The sequence below is a fragment of the Rhinolophus ferrumequinum genome, chromosome 21, assembly GCF_004115265.2.
Source record: "Rhinolophus ferrumequinum isolate MPI-CBG mRhiFer1 chromosome 21, mRhiFer1_v1.p, whole genome shotgun sequence".
In the NCBI taxonomy this organism is placed as follows: Eukaryota; Metazoa; Chordata; class Mammalia; order Chiroptera; family Rhinolophidae; genus Rhinolophus; species Rhinolophus ferrumequinum.
In genome coordinates, this window is record NC_046304.1 from 14,600,112 (window position 1) to 14,618,383 (window position 18,272).

The following is an 18,272-nucleotide window of genomic DNA, read 5'->3' on the forward strand; positions in this document are numbered from 1 at the left end:
TCCCTGGGGGCCCTAGCCCTGGCCCGAGGCCTCCACCCCACCTCTTAGGCCTCTCTAGGGAGCCCCACCCCCACCCCAGCAGTTACATTTCCTGCTGGGGTGAGGGTGTGCGTCTAAGGTAACAAGACTGTTTTGCGTTCTTAGGTACTGGTTTATTGTTAGAAGTTCTGCTCCTATGAGGAATAACCACTCATTGCTGGACATTTGGAAAAGAATGAAGAAAGCACAAACATCAAGAGAAGAAAACATCAAGTAATCTCCGAAGGAGGTGCACTTATTCACAGGCTTCTGAGTTCCCTCTAGACCCAGAGTCTGCAGAATTCGAGTTGTGGGTAGAAAGCCCCTCAATAGACACCTCCGTTTTGCAACCTCCCAAGACTCCGGAGGGCTCAAAAGAAGGCATCTCAGAACCCGGTGCTTCGCAGCCCGCCCCGGCTCTTGGCCCTTGGGGGCTCCCGGAGCTCTGCGGACAGGGGCCGAGGCCCCTCCGGGCCACCAGCACTCGGCTTCCCCAAGCACGGCGCGCTCTACGCCAGCTGCCTCAGTCCCTCTTCTGCAGAATGGGAGGGTGGCCGGGGGCACTGCGGGGGCGGGCCGGCGGGTTCCCAGGGCGGCCGGAAGGAGTGAGTGCGGGGGCGGGCCCCGCGCCGCCCCGCCCCAGGGAGGGAGCCCGGGGCGCAGCATCCTGGCGCGAGCTTTGGCCGCCGCTGCCAGTGCCGTCGGGGAAGGTCCCAGCGCGGACATGGCCTTGCGCGGCGCCCGCTCGGGCCCGAGTCCCCCACGCCGCGCGCAGTAGCCCCGCGAAGAGGCGGCCTCGACGGTGCAGACTGTCGGGCGGGAGGCATGGAGGCGGCGCACCTGCTCCCCGCCGCCGACGTGCTGCGCCACTTCTCTGTGACCGCCGAGGGCGGCCTGAGCCCGGCGCAGGTGACCAGCGCGCGGGAGCGCTACGGCCCCAACGGTGAGAGCGCGGGCCGGGCCGGGACAGGGGGTCCGCGCGTGCCGCAGTCTCAGTTTCCCCCCAGCACCGCGGCCGCGGAGCGGTCCACCCCCACCCCCAGCTCTCTGCCTCCGCGGGCGGGCAGGAAGCGAGGGCTCCGGAAACCTCTGCAGATGCTCTTGGGGCACCCGGCGGGGCTGTGCGGCCACTTTTTCGGGGGGTGGGGTGGGGAACGGGTTCCGGGTTGGGAGGCCGGACGCCTGGCTCCCCCTCCCCGTTCCCCTGCCTCCAGGCCAGGGACCTGCACGGTCCTTACATGCTGACCACCTTCACAGACCCCATCCACTCTTGCAAACCCACCCCCATCGGCGGCCAGCGCTGGATCCCTGCGCGGCACTGCAACCCTCCCGCATGGTGCAGGTGCGCACACGGAGATAGGCTGGCGATGGACCAGCCGGGGACTGAGGCCCAACCTCCCAGCTGGCCCCTAGCGTCTCCCCCAGGGCTCAGTAAAACGCCCAGAAGGTGCAGCCTGTCAGCTGGTAGCCTTGGTGCCCCCACCCCCACCCCCAGGCCTTCCTCTTTCTGCAACCCGAGGCGGATGTGGCTGGCGGGAGTCGGTGGGGGCTTTGAACTGCTGAGGCAGGAGACCCACCTCCCTGGGGGGGGGGGGCGGGTAGCTCGGGGAGTTAGTTGCCTGGGGAGGCCTTTCCGTCCTGGGTGACCCAGAGCGGTGTGCCTGCCATCTGGGCAGGGAGGGAACCTTCACGCTGTCTCTGTCTGGGTGGGAAAGGTAATATTTCTTCTTCATCCTGAAAGGAGTGTGGGAGTTCTCCACCTGCCAAAGGGCACAGCAAGTGCCAGGTACTGTCCAGATGTGACCCCTGTCACATTTGGAGGCCCTGTGAGGGTTGAAGATGTAGAGCGACCTGGGGAGCCAAATCGCTTCCAGGCAGGACTTGCCACCTCCTTCGTCCTTCCCCAGAGTGTTAGGGGTCCAAAGAGAAATGTCCCCTTCATACCCTAAGTGCAGCCTGGACCAGTGTCCTTTCAGGAGTTGGCGCCTCACTCTTACAGAGTTCCCAGCTAACCAGAGGGGGACAGTGCTCTGGCCTGAGCGTCTCACTGCTCTGGGCTGGCTGAAAATTACAAAGAGCTGTCAGAAAGGAAGCTTTGGGTTTTGTATTGGTTTATAAAAACCACCTCTTATATAAATATTATCTTTCTGGAGCAGAAATCCTTTTTCAAAAAAATTAGTTGCTATATTTAGTTGCGCTGTGGGAGGAACTAGGGAGATAAATATTATTTAATATCCCCCATTAGTGACTTGGCAGAGAGGGTGTCATTGCTGCAGGAGAATGGGGCAGCTGGACCTGTCCCCCGACCCTGGGGAGGTAGTGGGGATCAGGCAGCAGGTCTGGGGTGCACAGCCTCTTCTCTGCCACTGTGGCCTCCAGCTTGGGAGTTCTGATTCCCAAGGGAAACTGGAAACCCAGCCTTTAGTTCTGCCTCTATCTAGAATCATATAGATTCTGCCCTGTATGGCCCTGGCCAACACCCCTCTTTTTTCTGGCCCCCGTGTCTTCATCAACAGCAGAAGAAGGGCTGACTGGGGAAAGGAGCCGCGAGTTCTCTCCATGCTGTTTTATCTGGGTGAAGGGATTTTGGGGTACCTTGGCCACTGAGCACCTGTGTGAGGTGATGGGCAAGAATGTTAAGGTGATGGGTAGGACCACAGAAAGGTAGATGAGCATGGGAAGGGGGTACATCAGAGGATATGCAGTAGGAAATTTGGGAGGCCATTGATAGGCTCCCCTGTGCTAGTAATAATAAAAGTTAATGTTCACTGAGCACTTACTATGTGCCAGACACTTTTCATCTTTTATCTCATTTCTTCCCCAAAACAACTCCGTGAAAACAACTATTGTTATCCCTATTTTACGGAGGAGGTAAACTAAGGCACCAGGAGGTTAGACAGCTTGCCCAGGGTCACACAGCAAGTGGTAGAGCTGGTTCTGGGTGCCTGCCCCTCTCTGGGCCTCATTTTCCCTGTCTGTATAAGGGGGTCCCAGGTTCTCCAGGCTCTGGGATCCTGGTGTTGGTGCCTGTGCTAGCAGGAGCTGGGGTCAGCTGGCAGGAGCTATTCCAGCTTTGCCCCCAGCCTCCATGGGGCCTTGAGGGCTCTTCCCTTGGATCACTGATGGCTTTTCCTTAGGAAGCATTCCAGGGCTCTGGAAGTGGTCAGGTGAGGAGAGGGGAGCCAGCTGCCCCTTCCGGCCTCATACTCTCCCCACCCAGCCCCAGCCTGAGAAGGAGGCATGGATGTCCTCCAGTCTCTACCTGCACAGCCTCTAGGGTAAGGCTGAGGGGTCTTTGAACCATGTGATCCTAGATAAGCAGCTTTGCCTCTCTGCCTCAGTTTCTTCATCATAAGCGAGGCTGCAAGAGGACCATAGTGTTGTTTGTGAATGTTCATGGTACATCAAACCATCCCTCCTTGTAGCAGAAGAGGCTGGGCCTGGCTCCTAGCCAGAAGCTGGGTGGTGTGGTGGGTGGGACCTGCAGGTGGAGGGGAACACCCCAGGGACCAGTGTCCCCCTTACCCAGCAGTCTATGCACCTGCAAGGTCGTTACCGCTGGAAACCACAAGGAAGTTATTTGCTTAAGTCCTGAAGTTTGCAAATTACGCCAGCAGGAGGGAGGACGGGAAGCAGCGGCGGGGCTCCTGCCCTCCCACCTTCTCACCCTCCTCCCTCCTTAGAGCTGGGGGAGGGGGCCTCAGCAGTGCTGTCAGTGAGTATGCCAGCCACCTGGGAGTCCCCCATACATACAAAACACCGCCTGTCCCAACCCTGGCCTAGAGATGTGTCCTCTGAGGCCTGACCAGGGCAATGAGTGAGCCGCTCCCGGCCCAGCGCCTCTTGTAAGCTGGCCTTTCTCTGCAGGTCCTAGCCGGGCTCAGGGCTGTTTCCTCAGGGGGCTTTCTCCATCCTTTGAATTTATCTTTTGAATAAAAATGCATACATAGTACAACATTCAAAGGGTACAAATGGTATTCACAGAAAGACTCCCCAGCCCTGTCCCCAATCACCCAGTTATCCTCTGTGTCTTGTTTCCCCTTCGCAAGATACTCTGTGCACATGCACATCCGGATCTGTGATCTATGATCTTTTTTCCACACAAGAGTGGATTGCGAGCTGTTTTGCCCCTGCTTCCCACGTGACAGTCACTGTTGGAGCCGGTGCCATGTGGAGCATCCTCCAGCTTCCTAATGGTTACGCAGGTGGTTACGCAGGTGGTTAACGCAGGCTTTCGTTGTGTGGCTGTCCCGGCGTTTCTTCACCCTGGCTTTTGATGGGCTCTATGATTGATCGCAGCCTCCGCTATCCCACATGTTACAAAGGCATATCCTTGTCCCCATGTCGTTTCACACACTTGTGAATATCACCCAAGGATAAATTCCTAGAAGTGGAATTGCTGGGTCAAAGGGCATGTGTAATTTAGTTTGACAGCTGTTGCTAACTTGTTCTCCATCAAGTTGTACCCATTGACCTGCCCGTTTCTCACCTCACCAATGCAGTGGATAATTGGACATTTTGATCGGTTTCAATCTGATAGAAAAGTGCCCTCTCATGGTTTTACTTTGGATTTCTCTGCTTACTAGTCAGGTTGGGCATTTTTTCATATGTTTAGGAGTCATTTGGTTTCCTTGTGTCTGTGGACGAGCGGCCCATCAGCTTTCCTGGATGTGAACCAAAACAGGAGGCAGAACTGGGTTGGACATGTCTTGCCAAATGGGCCAACACCCAAGGGCCCTGGAGAGCCCAGTGAGAGTCGGGAGAGATCCCAGGAGGTCTCCAGGGGTGGTCTCTTTTCAGGGTAGCTGGGGGAGGGGAGGTGACGGGAGCTGGAGCCCCCCTTCCTGGGCTTCTCGCTGCCCATCTATGCAGTGGGTATGACAGCCCCAGGGCTGCCAGGTGGGAGGGATGGTTTGGATTTAGATTCCTGCCAGGGATGTCAGCTGTGCCCTTAGCACATGCCCAGGTGGCCGCTGGAACTCCTGGGAAGCCCACAGAAACCAGGCCAAGAGGAGTGGGGCCGGTCAGGAAGGAGGAGGGAGTGACATCTGAGTGGCCCACTGGCTGAGTGGCCTGGGGCATACTTGTCCTTTCTTCACCTTGGTGTCCTCAGTAGAGCAGAGATCAGACCCTGAGACTCCCTCAGGGCTTTATGGATGTGCAATGACTCTTGGACCTGAGAGGAGGGTCGCTTGTCTGCAGAGATTTGGAAGTTCCAGGTCATTCAAGCTTCACTCTGGTTTTCACACCCTCATGCTGTTGGGCAGCCTTAGCGGCCCCTCCCAGAGGCAGCGTCTCACCTGTCCCTCGGAGTCCTCCATCCCCTTGTACCAGAAGCTCCCCGAGGCAGGGCAAGGTCTGCCCACAGCACAGGTGGTACACAGATGCTGAGCAAAGCCTTCACGGGGGTGTTTTAGTGCCAGATCTGCCAGGTAGGCTGTGGGCCCTGCAGAGCAAGGCCCCCTGCAGCGTGGGGCCCGGTTGTCCACTCTAGGTGGGCCCTGGAGACCTGGGCAGGGCCAGGTGGGTTAGGTGGGGCTGCCCAGCAAGGGCCTCTCCCTTATTCTGCAAGTGACAATTTAATTGCTCTGCAAATTTACCTTTGAGGAAGATCTTGGTAAGCACTTGCCTCTCCCAGCTGGAACTGACCTTTAGAAGCCGAAATACCAGTTTCCAGTGTTGGGAGAAGGAAGGAGTTAAGAAAGGGGAAATAGGGTAGCAGGTGGTGCTTGGAGCCTGGGGGCAGCCCTGGGCCTGCACCCTCCTTCTCCTGCGCTCTGGGCTGTGGGCCCAGGGCACTGGCCTGACTCGTGGGGCAACTGAGTAAACAATTCTGCCAAGCTGTGTGTGGATGCAAGGGTGACTCAGCCCCTCCCCACCCTGGAGGCGCTCCAGTCAGGGAGGGCATCCCCCAGGCTGATCACTGCTGAGAGAAGGACAGGGTGCTCAGGGTATGCGGCTTTTCTGGGAAGTCTTCCTGGGAGGCAGGAGTTTAAATGAGGAGATGGGGAAGGGTACCCTGCACACAAGCAATGGCCCAAACAAAATCTTAGAAGCAGAAAAGCTTTAGCAAAATCAGGGGAGGTGGTAGCAATCCTGAGGCGTCTCGCTTGACTGGCAGATGGATGGATGTATGTCTAAGATATGGGAGTGATTCTGGAAGGGCAGGCTGGGGCAGATCCCAGAAGACCTTGAAGGCTTTGCTAAGGTTGGACTTTATTCTGCAGGCCAAGGAGAGCCACTGAAGGTCTATGAGCCTGGCAGAGGCAAGGTCATTCATTCATTCATAGATTTTTATTGAGCACCTACTGTGTGCCAGATAATGTTGCAGGTACTGGGGTCATTGCACTTAAGAAAGTCCTACTGCCACGGAGCATACATTCTAAAAGCTATTATGGCTAATGTTTATTGAGCATTTACCGTGTGCTGTACACATTCTAAGTGTTTTATGCATAGCATGTCATTTAATTTTCACACGAATCCTAGTGAGGTAGTTACTATGATTATCCCCATTTTGCATATGGTGAAACTGAGGCACAAAGGGGGGTCACAGAACTACCAAGATTTAGAGCAGGATTTGAACTCAAGCCCTCTAGACGAGATTCTTGCTCTAAGCCGTGAAGCTTCTCTGATCACATCAGACCCCATAGGCCAGCCCCACATCAGCCTATCTGTGGGTATGGACCAGCTCAGTCTGGCAACAGAGACCCAGAGCAAGGGTCGGCTGGAAGAGGCCGTTATGTGAGAGGTCCAGAGGTCTACTATTGCAGATCATCAGGGGTTACGTGCTCCTGGGCTGGCCCAGCAGGGACATGGGAGAGAGCAGCACATCCTGTGCAGCCTGGCAGCTTTGTGCAACCTACCCAGAGATGGGCATCTGGCACTGCTGAGGGCCCAATGCCACCACCATTTCTAGGGGAACTGGCTTAGCCCCCAACATGTAGCCTGGGGATAGCAATGGGGAACCAGAACCTTGCAGGGGTGCCTGAGGAGGAGCTGGGAGGGTTCTAGCCCAACCTCTGGGCTCCCTCTGTGGCCCTGGGACTCGGTCTTGTGAGAGGAGAATTGGGTTCAGGGTTTTGGCAGTATTGGAGTTTGAAGCAGACCAGGCCCAAGCAGACAGGGCCTAGTAACCCCCAAAACACCCCCTGTGAGGACAGCAGAGCCTTTGGACCAGGATGATTTTGGCTGGTGGCTCTGGGGCCACAATAGAGGGATGAGCTGGTTGATGGGATGAAAGTATCCGGCCCAACAATCAGGACATGGGACACCAAGTTTTTTCAGGTAACTTTGGCTAGGGGACGTAGAGGGACCAGGGTAGGGAAGGCAGGACAGCCTAGGAGTGAGCAGCAGGTCCTGAACAGGGAATTGAGGGCCAGACCGCCTGAGCTCAAAACCCTTTCTGCCACTTCCACGTCCCGGCAGTGTGAACAGGGACTAGTCACCCAACCTCCCTGGACTTCAATGGTCTGCTTTGTAAAATAGGAATAATAATTGCATCCTTCTCAAGTTGTTTGAGCATCAAGAGAGTAATGCACGTGAGGAGTTAGCACGGAACCTGGCACGCTCCACACTAATCATTCGGCTGTAATTACGCTCACGTGCTCAGCACGATGCCTTCCCTTTTATCTGTGGACGTAATGGAGGTAAAGGACCTGGCACGCTGCTTGGTACAGGGTGCTCAGTAAATGGGGCTCTTACTAGTATTCACGATAATCTTCACAGCAGCCCTTCAGTGTGGGGGCGGTACCCCATCTTCCAAATGAGCCTCAGAGCCCCACAGGGAGCCAGCTGCTCGGGCAGCACCGGAAGCACATGTACAGAGGGTGCCAGAAAAATGTGTACACATTTTAAGAAAGGAAAACGGTATTAAAATTGTAGTACTCAATATATACCGATAACAAAAGATAAATCCAAGTCACGTTTGACTTCTGCAATGACAAGAGCTGCTCCAAGTGGTTACCATCAGTGTCCAGACCCTTCTGATTACGGCGAACGACTGCTTGAGCAACGTTGACCAAAGTGTCCACTTGTGTACATTTTTTTGGCACCCCCGGTATGTGCATGTGTAGGATGGTGAGGGTATCTGCTGTGACATCATGGCTGACTGAGCCTCCCCTCGGTGCGGTACGTGGGGGTGGTAGGAGAGCTTTGTGGCAGAAGCCAGGTCCGGGGAAAAAGGGTGTATCCGTCAGGCTGACTAAGTGATGCTGTAGTAACAACTCCCAAATCTCAATGGCTTAAAACAATAGAGGTCATTTCTTGCTCACGCCGTTTATATAATATATCAATGTCAATGGCAGGTCATCTGGAGGCTCTATGTTCCCTGCACGCTCTCAGGTTCACAGAGCAGATACCATCTCATAGGTTGCTGGTTGCAGTAGCAGAGGGACAAAGAGCTCCAGATCTGCACTGTCCAATATGGCAGCTACTAGGCCTTATGGGACGATTTAAATTTAAATGAATGAAAATTAAGTAAATTTAAAATTGAGCTACTCAGTCACACTAGCCACATTCCTAGTGCTGAGTAGCTTCATGTGGCTGGTGGCGACTGTTTCTGACAGTTCCACTATAGGATACTTGCATCACCCCAGAAAATTCTGTTGGACGGCAACCTTCTAGAGAGTCTCGCACCAGCAGTTTGATGTTCTAGTCCAGAACTAACACCCATCCTGCCCTTCACAACGCACACACAGGGGCGGGAAGTGCAGTCCTAATGTGTGCCCCCAACGTGGGGAGAATGAGAAGTACAGTAAGTTCTTACTTAACGTTGTCGATAGGTTCTTGGAACTGCAGCAGAACAATGTATAACAAAACCAACTTAACCGTAGGCTAATTGATATAAAGAAGAGTTCAGTTCTGCTGGCATTCATCAGCGTTATAAAGAAATGACACTGAAGAAAATGATGTTATTCAAGGACCTGCTGTATTTGGGGAACAGCGTAAGGCCCAGCAGAGAGTGGATCCTAGGTCAGCTTGTGGATCAGAGAGCAGAAGGGGAGACCCAGGTGGAAGGGTAGAGAAAGAAGTATTTTTAGAGACTGACTGAGGCAGGCAGAGGGTGGCTAGTGGGGGGACTAGAGCTGGTATGTGTGTCGTGACATGTGTCCCAACCCCAGACCTCACCCTTGCCAGAAAAATGCCTTAAGTACTACGGTGGCCTAGGGGCTACATGCCTGACAGAGGGAGGGGTGAGGGAGACAGCAGGAGGGGTTCAGGTGAGGACTTACAGATAAACTCTTCCTTTGGTCAGGAACTCTGAAGATAGCCACAGAGGTGAGGGTTTTAGGAGTCTCGCGGGTAGAGCGCGGCAGACGCAGGCTGATGTGTGCCACGAGGTTGACACTGTTCAGTGCTGAGCCTGGGGCCGGACCAAGATGACCTCTAAAGGACCCTACTTCATCGGAGAACTGGCCCAGAAACCAGGCCTGGCCCTCCCCCCACCTTTCCTGTACGCTACAGCTAAATAGATCAGAAGGAAAAAGTCTGTTTGATTTTAATCTCAACGCAGGACACTGGAGATTACATTTTCCACGGAAAATGTCAGCCATTGCCTAAAATAGGACTTTGGAGAAAATGTTAGAAAGTGTATTTTTAGGTTATATGTTTCCCTCCTGGATTCCTGCAGTCCACTGGGCTGCTTGATACTCTCCATGGTTCAGCTGCCAGGTGCAGACCCCAGACCTTCCAAACAGATGTTCTGGGAGAGGGCTCCCACAGGAAAAACTGATGGCAGGTACTCAAGCCAAAAACAAGTGGACAATGCAAGGACCTGTGTCCAGGAGGAGGAAGAGAAAGCCAGCCTGGCATGGGGCCTCAGAGTCTGAACAAGCTCCTGAGTGATGCCAGCACTGCCAGCCTGGAGTCCGTCCTCTGAGGAGTGGGGGAAAGAGGAGACGCGACTCCGTTAGGCGGGGTCTGGGAGGAGCCTGAGGCCTCCTGCTGCTGGCTGCCGTGGTCTCCTTTGTAAGTAGGGCCCCGTCCCATGGCTTCAGGCAGCCTGGGGAGGAGAAGTGGGGAGAGCCAGGGCAGGGCAGGGCTCAGAGCTCCCCGGCTCTGGACACAGGGCTGTCCTCTCAGCTGGGGGCACCCCTGGGCCCTCCACACCCTGAGGCCTCCTCCCAGAGCAGGGCCTGAGCTTGCCCCTTGGAGGGAGAAGCCCATCGGAGCCCACCCTCCTCGGCTCAGCTCCTGCCCCTTTCTGCAGACCCGCATAGACACACCTACTTGCTGTGTGATCTTGCTCAAGTCACTTCTCCACTCTGAACCTCAGTTCTTGCACCAGTGAACGGGTGGGAATTCCTGCCTTGCCTCCCCGATAGGCTGTTAGAAAGAGTCAAAAACTTTAGCTACTGAGGCCCCCAGCTCCTCCGGGAACAAAAGGTGCTTCAGGAAATGTAGGAGATAAAAAAATGGAGCCCACAAAATGACAGCAGGTCTTGGAGGTGTTTGAAAACATTGTTCTTCAAAATGTTCTATGGATCTGAGTGGGATTGGGCACGTGGGGTGGGTCGTCACTGGGTTGGCCTGGACTGCAGGGCCTGGGAGGGGACGAGCCGCGATTCAGCCTCTAGGAGCTGAACTGTACAGGGTTCCTCATTGCCTGCCATGCTGGCTGCTGGGGTCGTGTCCAGGGGAAGCCTCCGGACGGTGGGGCTCAGAGGGCTGGCTCTGATGCAGACCTCGGCCCAGTGGTCCTGCAGGAGCAGGTGTGTCCCCGGCAGCCCAAGCTGATGTTTGCAACTTGAGAGGGGGGCTACCTTGCTATGGGGGTGGAAGCATCTGGGCTCAGACCATCCATTCTGTGACCTCAGAGCTGTGGGGACATATCCAGACCATTGTGGTAGTCTGGGTGGGCACGGGGAGGGGCTGCTCAGACCCCTCCAAGGCTCCATTGCATAACCCAGTCGTTTCTTGTCTCCTCATGGCTCCGGTGACTGCTGGATCCCGCAGAGCTCCCAACCGAGGAAGGTGAGGCTTGGGCCAGGGTGGGCTGCGAGGCCAGTCGGCGACATCCTTGGGCCATTCACTGTCAGATTGTGTCCTCCCCTCTGTGACAGAGTGAGGACCTGCGGAGCCCCCAGCGTCGCCCACCTGTGCCTTTCAAGGCCTGGGGCTCTCTCTCTTCGAACAGTAGAGAGGGAGTGGGCCGGGTGTTCCCCGGGGATGACCCAGCACGGAATAGGGTCAGGTCCGTCGGTCTGGGGTGCAGGCCTCACGCAGTGTTCCTCTTCCCAGGGAAGTCCCTGTGGGAGCTGGTGCTAGAGCAGTTCGAAGACCTCCTGGTACGCATCCTGCTGCTGGCTGCCGTGGTCTCCTTTGTAAGTAGGGCCCCCGTCCCATGGCATCAGGCAGCCTGGGGAGGAGAAGGGGGGAGAGCCAGGGCAGGGCAGGGCTCAGAGCTCCTGGCTCTGGACACAGGGCTGTCCTCTCAGCTGGGGGCACCCCTGGGCCCTCCACACCCCTGCCCTGCTCCGGTGTCAGCCTCCCTGTGAACCCTTGCAGTCCTCCACTGGACCTTCCTCCCACCTGTCCCTTCCATCCTGTCTGTCAGAACGTCTGACCCTGCTGTCTTGGCGCAGGGTTTCTCAACCTCAGCACTATTGACATTTTGGACCAGATGGTTCTTCGTTGTGGGCCTGTCCTAATCTCTGCAGAATATTATTTAGCGGTGTCCCTGGCCTCCACCCACCAAATGCCAGTGGCACTCCCTAATTGTGACAGTCAAGTCGTCAGAAGTTGCCACATGTCCCCGGGGGCAAATCACCCCGGTTGAGAGCCCCTTCCGTGGCTCCCAGTGCCTCTCAGAAGAGTTTAGGCCTTAAGCTCTTGCAGCCTCCTTGGGGCTACTGCCGCTCTTTGCTCTTGCTCCATTCCTGCTGCCCAGATCCCTCCCGGACCCACAGGGCCACGGGGCCAGGCTGGAGCAGTGGGGGAGGGGTCAGTGGTTGTCATCAGTGGCTGGGCAACAGAGACCCAAGGGTAACACGGAGAAGTAGCTTCCCTGAGGGTGGGCTTGATTCTTGCCCCTGGCCCTGTGCCCAGCAGTGCCTGGGGAGGAGGGAGACCTCATCTTGGTGACGTGGCGTGCAAGAGCAGCAGGGGCCCTGGTGGGACCACCTGCCCCTCCAGCCAGCTGTGTCTGTCCCTCCTGACCATTCACTTTCCTTGTGGGAACCGAGGACTTTTACAGAGAAAAAAAGGCCTACGGATAATCGACTTTTAGGGATAAAAGCATGGATAAGGCAGGTGCCTAAAATGGCGGAGCCGAAAGGGTGCCTGTACCCCTTCACAGTACAGATGGGCACACGGACGCCCATGAGGGGAGTGACAAGTATCCAGTTGGGCCAAGAGGTGGGAACGAGATTTAAAGCTGGTCTCCCGCCTCCGGGCCTGGGCTCTGGCTGGAATCTTGCTCCTCTGGCCACAGACTTGGAGGGTGAATGTGAGCTGGCAGCAGGATCACCTGGGCTTGTTAAAACAGACTGCTGGGCCCCACCCCAGAGTTTCTGATTCCGGAGGTCTGGGATGGACCCTGAGATGCGTCTGTAGCAAGTTCCCAGCTGATGCTGATGCTGGTCAGGGCACCACACCTGGAGAACCACAGCCAGGCCGACAGTGAGACCTCCAGCTGTGGGGCAGCTGTCCCATTGCCCCTGTCACTGAAAGTTGGCAGGTGGGACTTGGGCTGTGGCGGCCACTGCTTTCAGGGTCTGGGTGTCCTGAGCCAAGGCCTTCTCAGAATAGCCCTCTCCAAGCCCAGGGCTCCCCAGTGGTGTCTCCCCCAAGAGACTCAGGGTGCAAAGGAAGTGGTGAGCAGACCCTGGCCCACAGCTCACCAGCTCTGATCCTGGCAGGTCCTGGCCTGGTTTGAGGAGGGCGAGGAGACCACGACAGCCTTTGTGGAGCCGCTGGTCATCATGCTGATCCTCGTGGCCAATGCAATCGTCGGCGTGTGGCAGGTGAGAGGCACAGGGCTGGGGCTGGGCCCTGGGTTCTCACGGCTGCTGCGTGGGACCTCTCCCTCATGCAAGTCCTGCTTCCATCTCCATCCCACGCCCCAAGGATGTCACTCCAAGGGGGTGGCCTACTGGGGCCAGCAGGGACAGACCGCTGCCTGCCTCGTGTTCTGCAGGAACGCAATGCTGAGAGTGCCATCGAGGCCTTAAAGGAGTATGAGCCTGAGATGGGCAAGGTGATCCGCTCGGACCGAACGGGCGTGCAGAGGATCCGCGCCCGCGACATCGTCCCCGGAGACATCGTGGAAGTGGCTGGTATGATGGGGGCCTCCTCCTTCCATGACGTGACACCTGTGAGCCCGTCCCTCTCTATGCTCCTACCTTTCCGGCCGTATATGCAGAGGGGGTGGTTATCAGATCCCTCCAAAGCTCTGTGGCCCAACGCCTGTTGGACAGATGAGACTGCAGGCCAGGGAGCAGGGTCCACCTGAGGGATCTCAGCCCCAGCCTTGCTTCCTGGGAGCCCTCCTGGATTTCCCGGGGGGCGCTGCTCCAAGCCACACTCAGCCGTTTCTTCCCTGCAGTGGGAGACAAAGTGCCTGCTGACCTGCGTCTCATCGAGATCAAATCCACCACGCTGAGGGTAGACCAGTCCATCCTGACGGGTGAGGCCCGGAGGCCGGGCTCTGCAGGGGCTGGGGTGGGGGCTGCGGGGATCTTCATGGGAGCTTCTCATTTCTGATTCTACAACCAGGTGAATCCGTGTCTATAACCAAGCACACAGATGCCATCCCGGATCCCAGAGCTGTGAACCAGGACAAGAAGAACATGTTATTTTCCGTGAGTCTCTGGGGCCTTTGCTTGGAAAATGATAATAAAAAGAATCCAGAGGAATCAGTTAAAGCCGTACAGGGAAGGACCTCATCGATTGTTGACAATACATACAAATTTATAGTAAAATACTAGCTTGTGTTTACTGAAGGCTGTGCCTGGCAATTTTCTAAACCCTTTGCATGTATTAATTTATTTAATCCTCACAGCACCTTTGAAATAAACGCTTTCCTTGGCTGTATTTTCCAGCCAGGAAATAGGCACAGAGAGGTTAAGTACATTGCCCAAGGTCACACAGCCAGTGAATGGCAGAGCTGGGAAGTGAATTCACATAGTCTGACTCCAGAGCTCTTCCTCTTACCTGCTAGGCCTATCCTGCCTCAATCTGGAGAGGAGTGGCGTTTGCCTATAATCACTCAACAGAGAATCTTCTAGAGGGAAGAGGGTTGCCAAAGTGGTAGAAGATGGCAGGAACAGTCCATTTCTCCAATGGGAAAACCAACCCCCAAGGCAAGACACCAGGCCCTCCTGGCTCTTTTTAAGGAGAGTGATGGGTTCAGCTCTGGTGGGAGTGATCTGCCCCAGTGGCCTCAGAGGGACTTAACCAGTGACGCTTATGGGCTGCCCAGAAACAGCCTGAAGACAAGCCCCAAGGTCACAAGGAAAGCTCATCCCCGTCAGCAGTGGCAAGGGGCCCCAAGTTATCACTTGCCAGAGAAACTTCCCGGAAGTGAACAGAAATGGAGAAAGTGAATTTCGCCCAGAGCGTTTCCTGAGGAGAGCACCCTGCCTAGATGCAGGGGAGCCTTGGGGTGAGGAGGGGACTTCCAGGGGCATGCTTGGGCATCAGCAGCTGTCACTAAGGAGTTTTGTAAGGAGGATGCTCTGGCTAACTGCCAGTCATTTCCTTAGCTGAGGGGCCTGCAAGTGGGAGGCAGAAGCTGCGTTACTCAGGGCAAAGGAGAAGCTGTGGCTGCCACCAGCGCCCCCCTCTCTCCAGCCTAGGCCCAGTGCACCCGTCTGAAGGGGTACTGAGTTCTTAGCCTCCTCAGAGCAGCTGTGTCTTGGGCCTCTGTTGGATCACTTTCCAGAAGAGGACATGCAGGCTCAAGGTTGGGTGGCCATTACAACAGGACTTAGGGATTTTACCAGGGCCTTGGGAATGGATGGACTTCAGCTCAAGTTTTCTGGATTCTTCAGTAAATAGTTACGGACTGTCCCCCTGGGATCACAGTAAGCTGCACTCCTGTCTGGCCACAGTGGTTGTTTATGAATCATATTTCAATGGCTTGGTGCCGTGCTGTGCTAGTTGACAATACTGTCAGGGTGGGCCCAGTGCTTCCTCTGTGCCAGGTCCCATGCTAGGCACTGGGGAGGTGGAGCTGAACCCAGTCCCTGCCTTCCCAGAGCTAGGAACTATCGTGGGGGTGACAGCAATCACTCAGCACTACGGAGCTACATGAGTCTAGGAGCACTAAGTGACGTGGAGATAGAGCGAGCCAAGCAGGGGAATAAGAACCCTACCCTGGCCTGCAGGAGTCGGGGGTCCTGGGCCCTGGCTGGGGTGCTAAGCAGCCCTGCCCTCGTTCCTCCCTCGGCCAGGGCACCAACATCGCATCAGGCAAGGCACTGGGGGTGGCCGTGGCCACAGGCCTGCAGACAGAGCTGGGTAAGATCCGGAGCCAGATGGTGGCTGTGGAGCCAGAGCGGACGCCGCTGCAGCAGAAGCTGGACGAGTTTGGGCGACAGCTGTCCCGTGCCATCTCCGTGACCTGCGTGGCTGTGTGGGTCATCAACATTGGCCACTTTGCCGACCCAGCCCACGGCGGCTCCTGGCTCCGCGGCGCCGTGTACTACTTCAAGATTGCTGTAGCCCTGGCTGTGGCTGCTATCCCCGAGGGCCTCCCGGCTGTCATCACTACATGCCTGGCTCTGGGCACACGGCGCATGGCACGCAAGAATGCCATTGTGCGGAGTCTGCCCTCTGTGGAGACCCTGGGCTGCACCTCGGTCATTTGCTCCGACAAGACGGGCACGCTCACCACCAATCAGATGTCTGTCTGCCGGGTGAGTGTCTACAGCCAGCTGGGGATCTCGCTGTGTTGCTGTGTAACGCTCGGCAGTCTAGGCTCCCTCTCTGGGCTGTTCCTTGACTCCTTTTTGGCCGGGGATGGAGGACAGAACCTGTGGGCTGCCCCAAGGTGGGGAGCAGATCCAGTATTTCATGGGGCAGAGCAGCAAAGCCTGGCAGGACATGTCTCACTAGGACCCATGGGTCACTATAGGACCCTGGCAGGTCACTGCCCATCTATGAGCTTCAGTTTCCTCATCTGAAGTTTGAGTGTGCAAGCCCTGCCAGTTAACCAGAGAGAACGCAGGAGAGGGTTAAATACAGCCTTGACATCTGAACCACGCTGAGCTGGGACCCAGGTTCCATCCTCCTCCACCATAACTCTGTGGTCAGCACTGTCACCAGATACGTCAGCTCCAATGACCTGGGAAGGGCCAGGGCAGGAATTATTCATTCCCTGGTACTTGATCCCAGATCCTGGGCCCACTGCCCACATGCTCCAGGGATTTTGGCTGAGACTCCAGCAGACCCATGGGGCAGAGAGTAGGTGGGGTGATAGTGAAGGTTGTGGGTTTCCTACCTGTCCCAGGTTCTCCCATCACTGCTCTCCCACCCCTGCTCCTATAGTCTGCCCATTGGGCCTTGGAAACCCAGACTCTGTGTCTGAGACCTTAAAGCCCCATCAAAGCCCATGAGAGGCCGCTGCAGGGAAAGGGTCACCAGCAGCTTGACTCTGCTGCTAAAATCCCTAGTAGGACTTCATTTGAACAAACTGGTCCTTGACAGAAATGAAGACGTGTAAAGCACAATGTAGGGAAGTTGTAGAGGCCTTACCTGCTGATGAAGGGATGAGGAGAACTTGACTTCTTAGAGGCTGTGCTGGCTGGAGGGCTGCCCCTAGGAGCAGGGAAGAAAGCATGAAGGAAGGGACATGTAATGAGCACCTACTGTGTGCTGGGCTGGCCATAGGTTTGGGAATATGCAGTGAGGCAGTTTCCAGGAAGCAAGAATTATCTCCCTGGCAGAGCTGGCTGACAAATGGTCTTCCCTGGGAGGGATGAGCCCCCATCCATGAGGTGCACAGGTAGGCGATGGGTGACATAGCAGGCGCTTACTGTCTGTAGACACCTCTGGGCAGGAGGGGTCTGCCCCAGAGTGTGGGGTATGGGTTTCCTCCTTTGGAGGCCAGGAACTCATCCACTTGAAGGGAAAGGAGGGGCAGCTGGACTCTGATCCCACTTTCTCCCCATGTTACCAGTGGAGAAACAGGCTCAGGTGCTCAGTCCAGGTCACACAGCGAGATGGGCAAGCATCCAGGCTTCCTGCCCCAGCACACAGTTCTGTCAAGCTGGGAGCTGCCCCCAGAACAGTGAAGAGTCTGCTACAAACCCCTCAGGAGTCCAGAGCAAATGGGCAAACTGGAGCTAGACACACCTGGGCAGAGCAGAGGGGCCTCACTTCAGCCTGAACTCTACTCTTAGGCTGCAGCTCTGAGCCCCTCAGGGAGGAAGGCCACAAGCTTCCTTGAGGGCCCACAGGACCCCACCTTGGGGTCAGGCTTTATTCAAATTGGCTGCCCAGGGAGGAAGGAGGTGAGGGCTCAGCTCAGCATGCCCCTGTGTTCCCATCCCCAGATGTTCATTGTAGCTGAGGTGGAAGCAGGTGCCTGCCGTTTGCACGAGTTCACCATCTCCGGCACCACATACGCTCCGGAGGGCAAAGTGTGAGTGCTGGGCGTGCTGGGCGAGGGGGCACGGGTGGGCGTGGTTTCCTGGTGGATCCGGCTACATAGGACAGCTCGGGGAGTTTCAATGAGTGAGGGCTCTTGGGGGCGGGGCCAAAAGGCTGGACACCTCCCGGGGGTGGGACCAAGGTCCTTTTACTAACTGCCCGGCTCGTCAGGCGGCAGGGAGAGCAGCTGGTGCGTTGTGGGCAGTTCGATGGGCTGGTGGAGTTGGCCACGATCTGTGCTCTGTGCAACGACTCAGCGCTGGACTACAACGAGGTGAGCCCCTGCTCCCTGTCATGAGCTCCCTAGGATCCGAGCTTTCAAGACAGACCCTTCGTCCAGAGTCTCAAAGCTCCCAGGGTGGGTGGTTCCTGCCCCTGTGGAGTGCCACACCCCAGGAACACTGCCACCCCTGCACACCCTCCACTGCCACGCCTCCCTTTTCGTCTGACTGGCTTCTGAACCGGGCTCTGGGGCTCTGGGGCGGTGGAGGACTGTAATGTAAGGGGCTGAAGGGCCTGAGGGAAGAGATTGGGGTGTAGGACTAACGAGGGTGTTCCAAGCATAAGGCACAGCCCAGAACAGGCCACAGGCCATAACAGCCTGATGTGCTTTCAGCATTGAAGGCTCTTCCCTGTGGCGGCAGCAGTGGAGTGGGGCATGT

At 56.4% G+C, this 18,272-nt stretch overlaps 1 protein-coding gene across 4 annotated transcripts in view; it reads left to right on the plus strand.

The window, feature by feature from the left end:
* Positions 1-687: 687 nt before the first annotated feature.
* The window catches only part of ATP2A3 (ATPase sarcoplasmic/endoplasmic reticulum Ca2+ transporting 3), a 33,466-nt gene continuing 15,881 nt past the window's right edge, over positions 688-18,272 (plus strand). For 3 of the 4 annotated variants that reach the window (XM_033090295.1, XM_033090292.1, XM_033090293.1), the window contains exons 1-10: positions 688-961; positions 10,972-10,989; positions 11,257-11,339; positions 12,876-12,980; positions 13,154-13,292; positions 13,562-13,642; positions 13,732-13,817; positions 15,411-15,875; positions 17,514-17,602; positions 17,782-17,884. In XM_033090295.1, the coding sequence (XP_032946186.1) occupies positions 844-961; positions 10,972-10,989; positions 11,257-11,339; positions 12,876-12,980; positions 13,154-13,292; positions 13,562-13,642; positions 13,732-13,817; positions 15,411-15,875; positions 17,514-17,602; positions 17,782-17,884 (1,287 nt within the window). In that variant the 5' untranslated portion in view covers positions 688-843. Of the gene's footprint in view, positions 962-9,965; positions 9,985-10,971; positions 10,990-11,256; positions 11,340-12,875; positions 12,981-13,153; positions 13,293-13,561; positions 13,643-13,731; positions 13,818-15,410; positions 15,876-17,513; positions 17,603-17,781; positions 17,885-18,272 lie in introns of those variants that run through there. The other variant, XM_033090294.1, reaches the window with a different exon arrangement.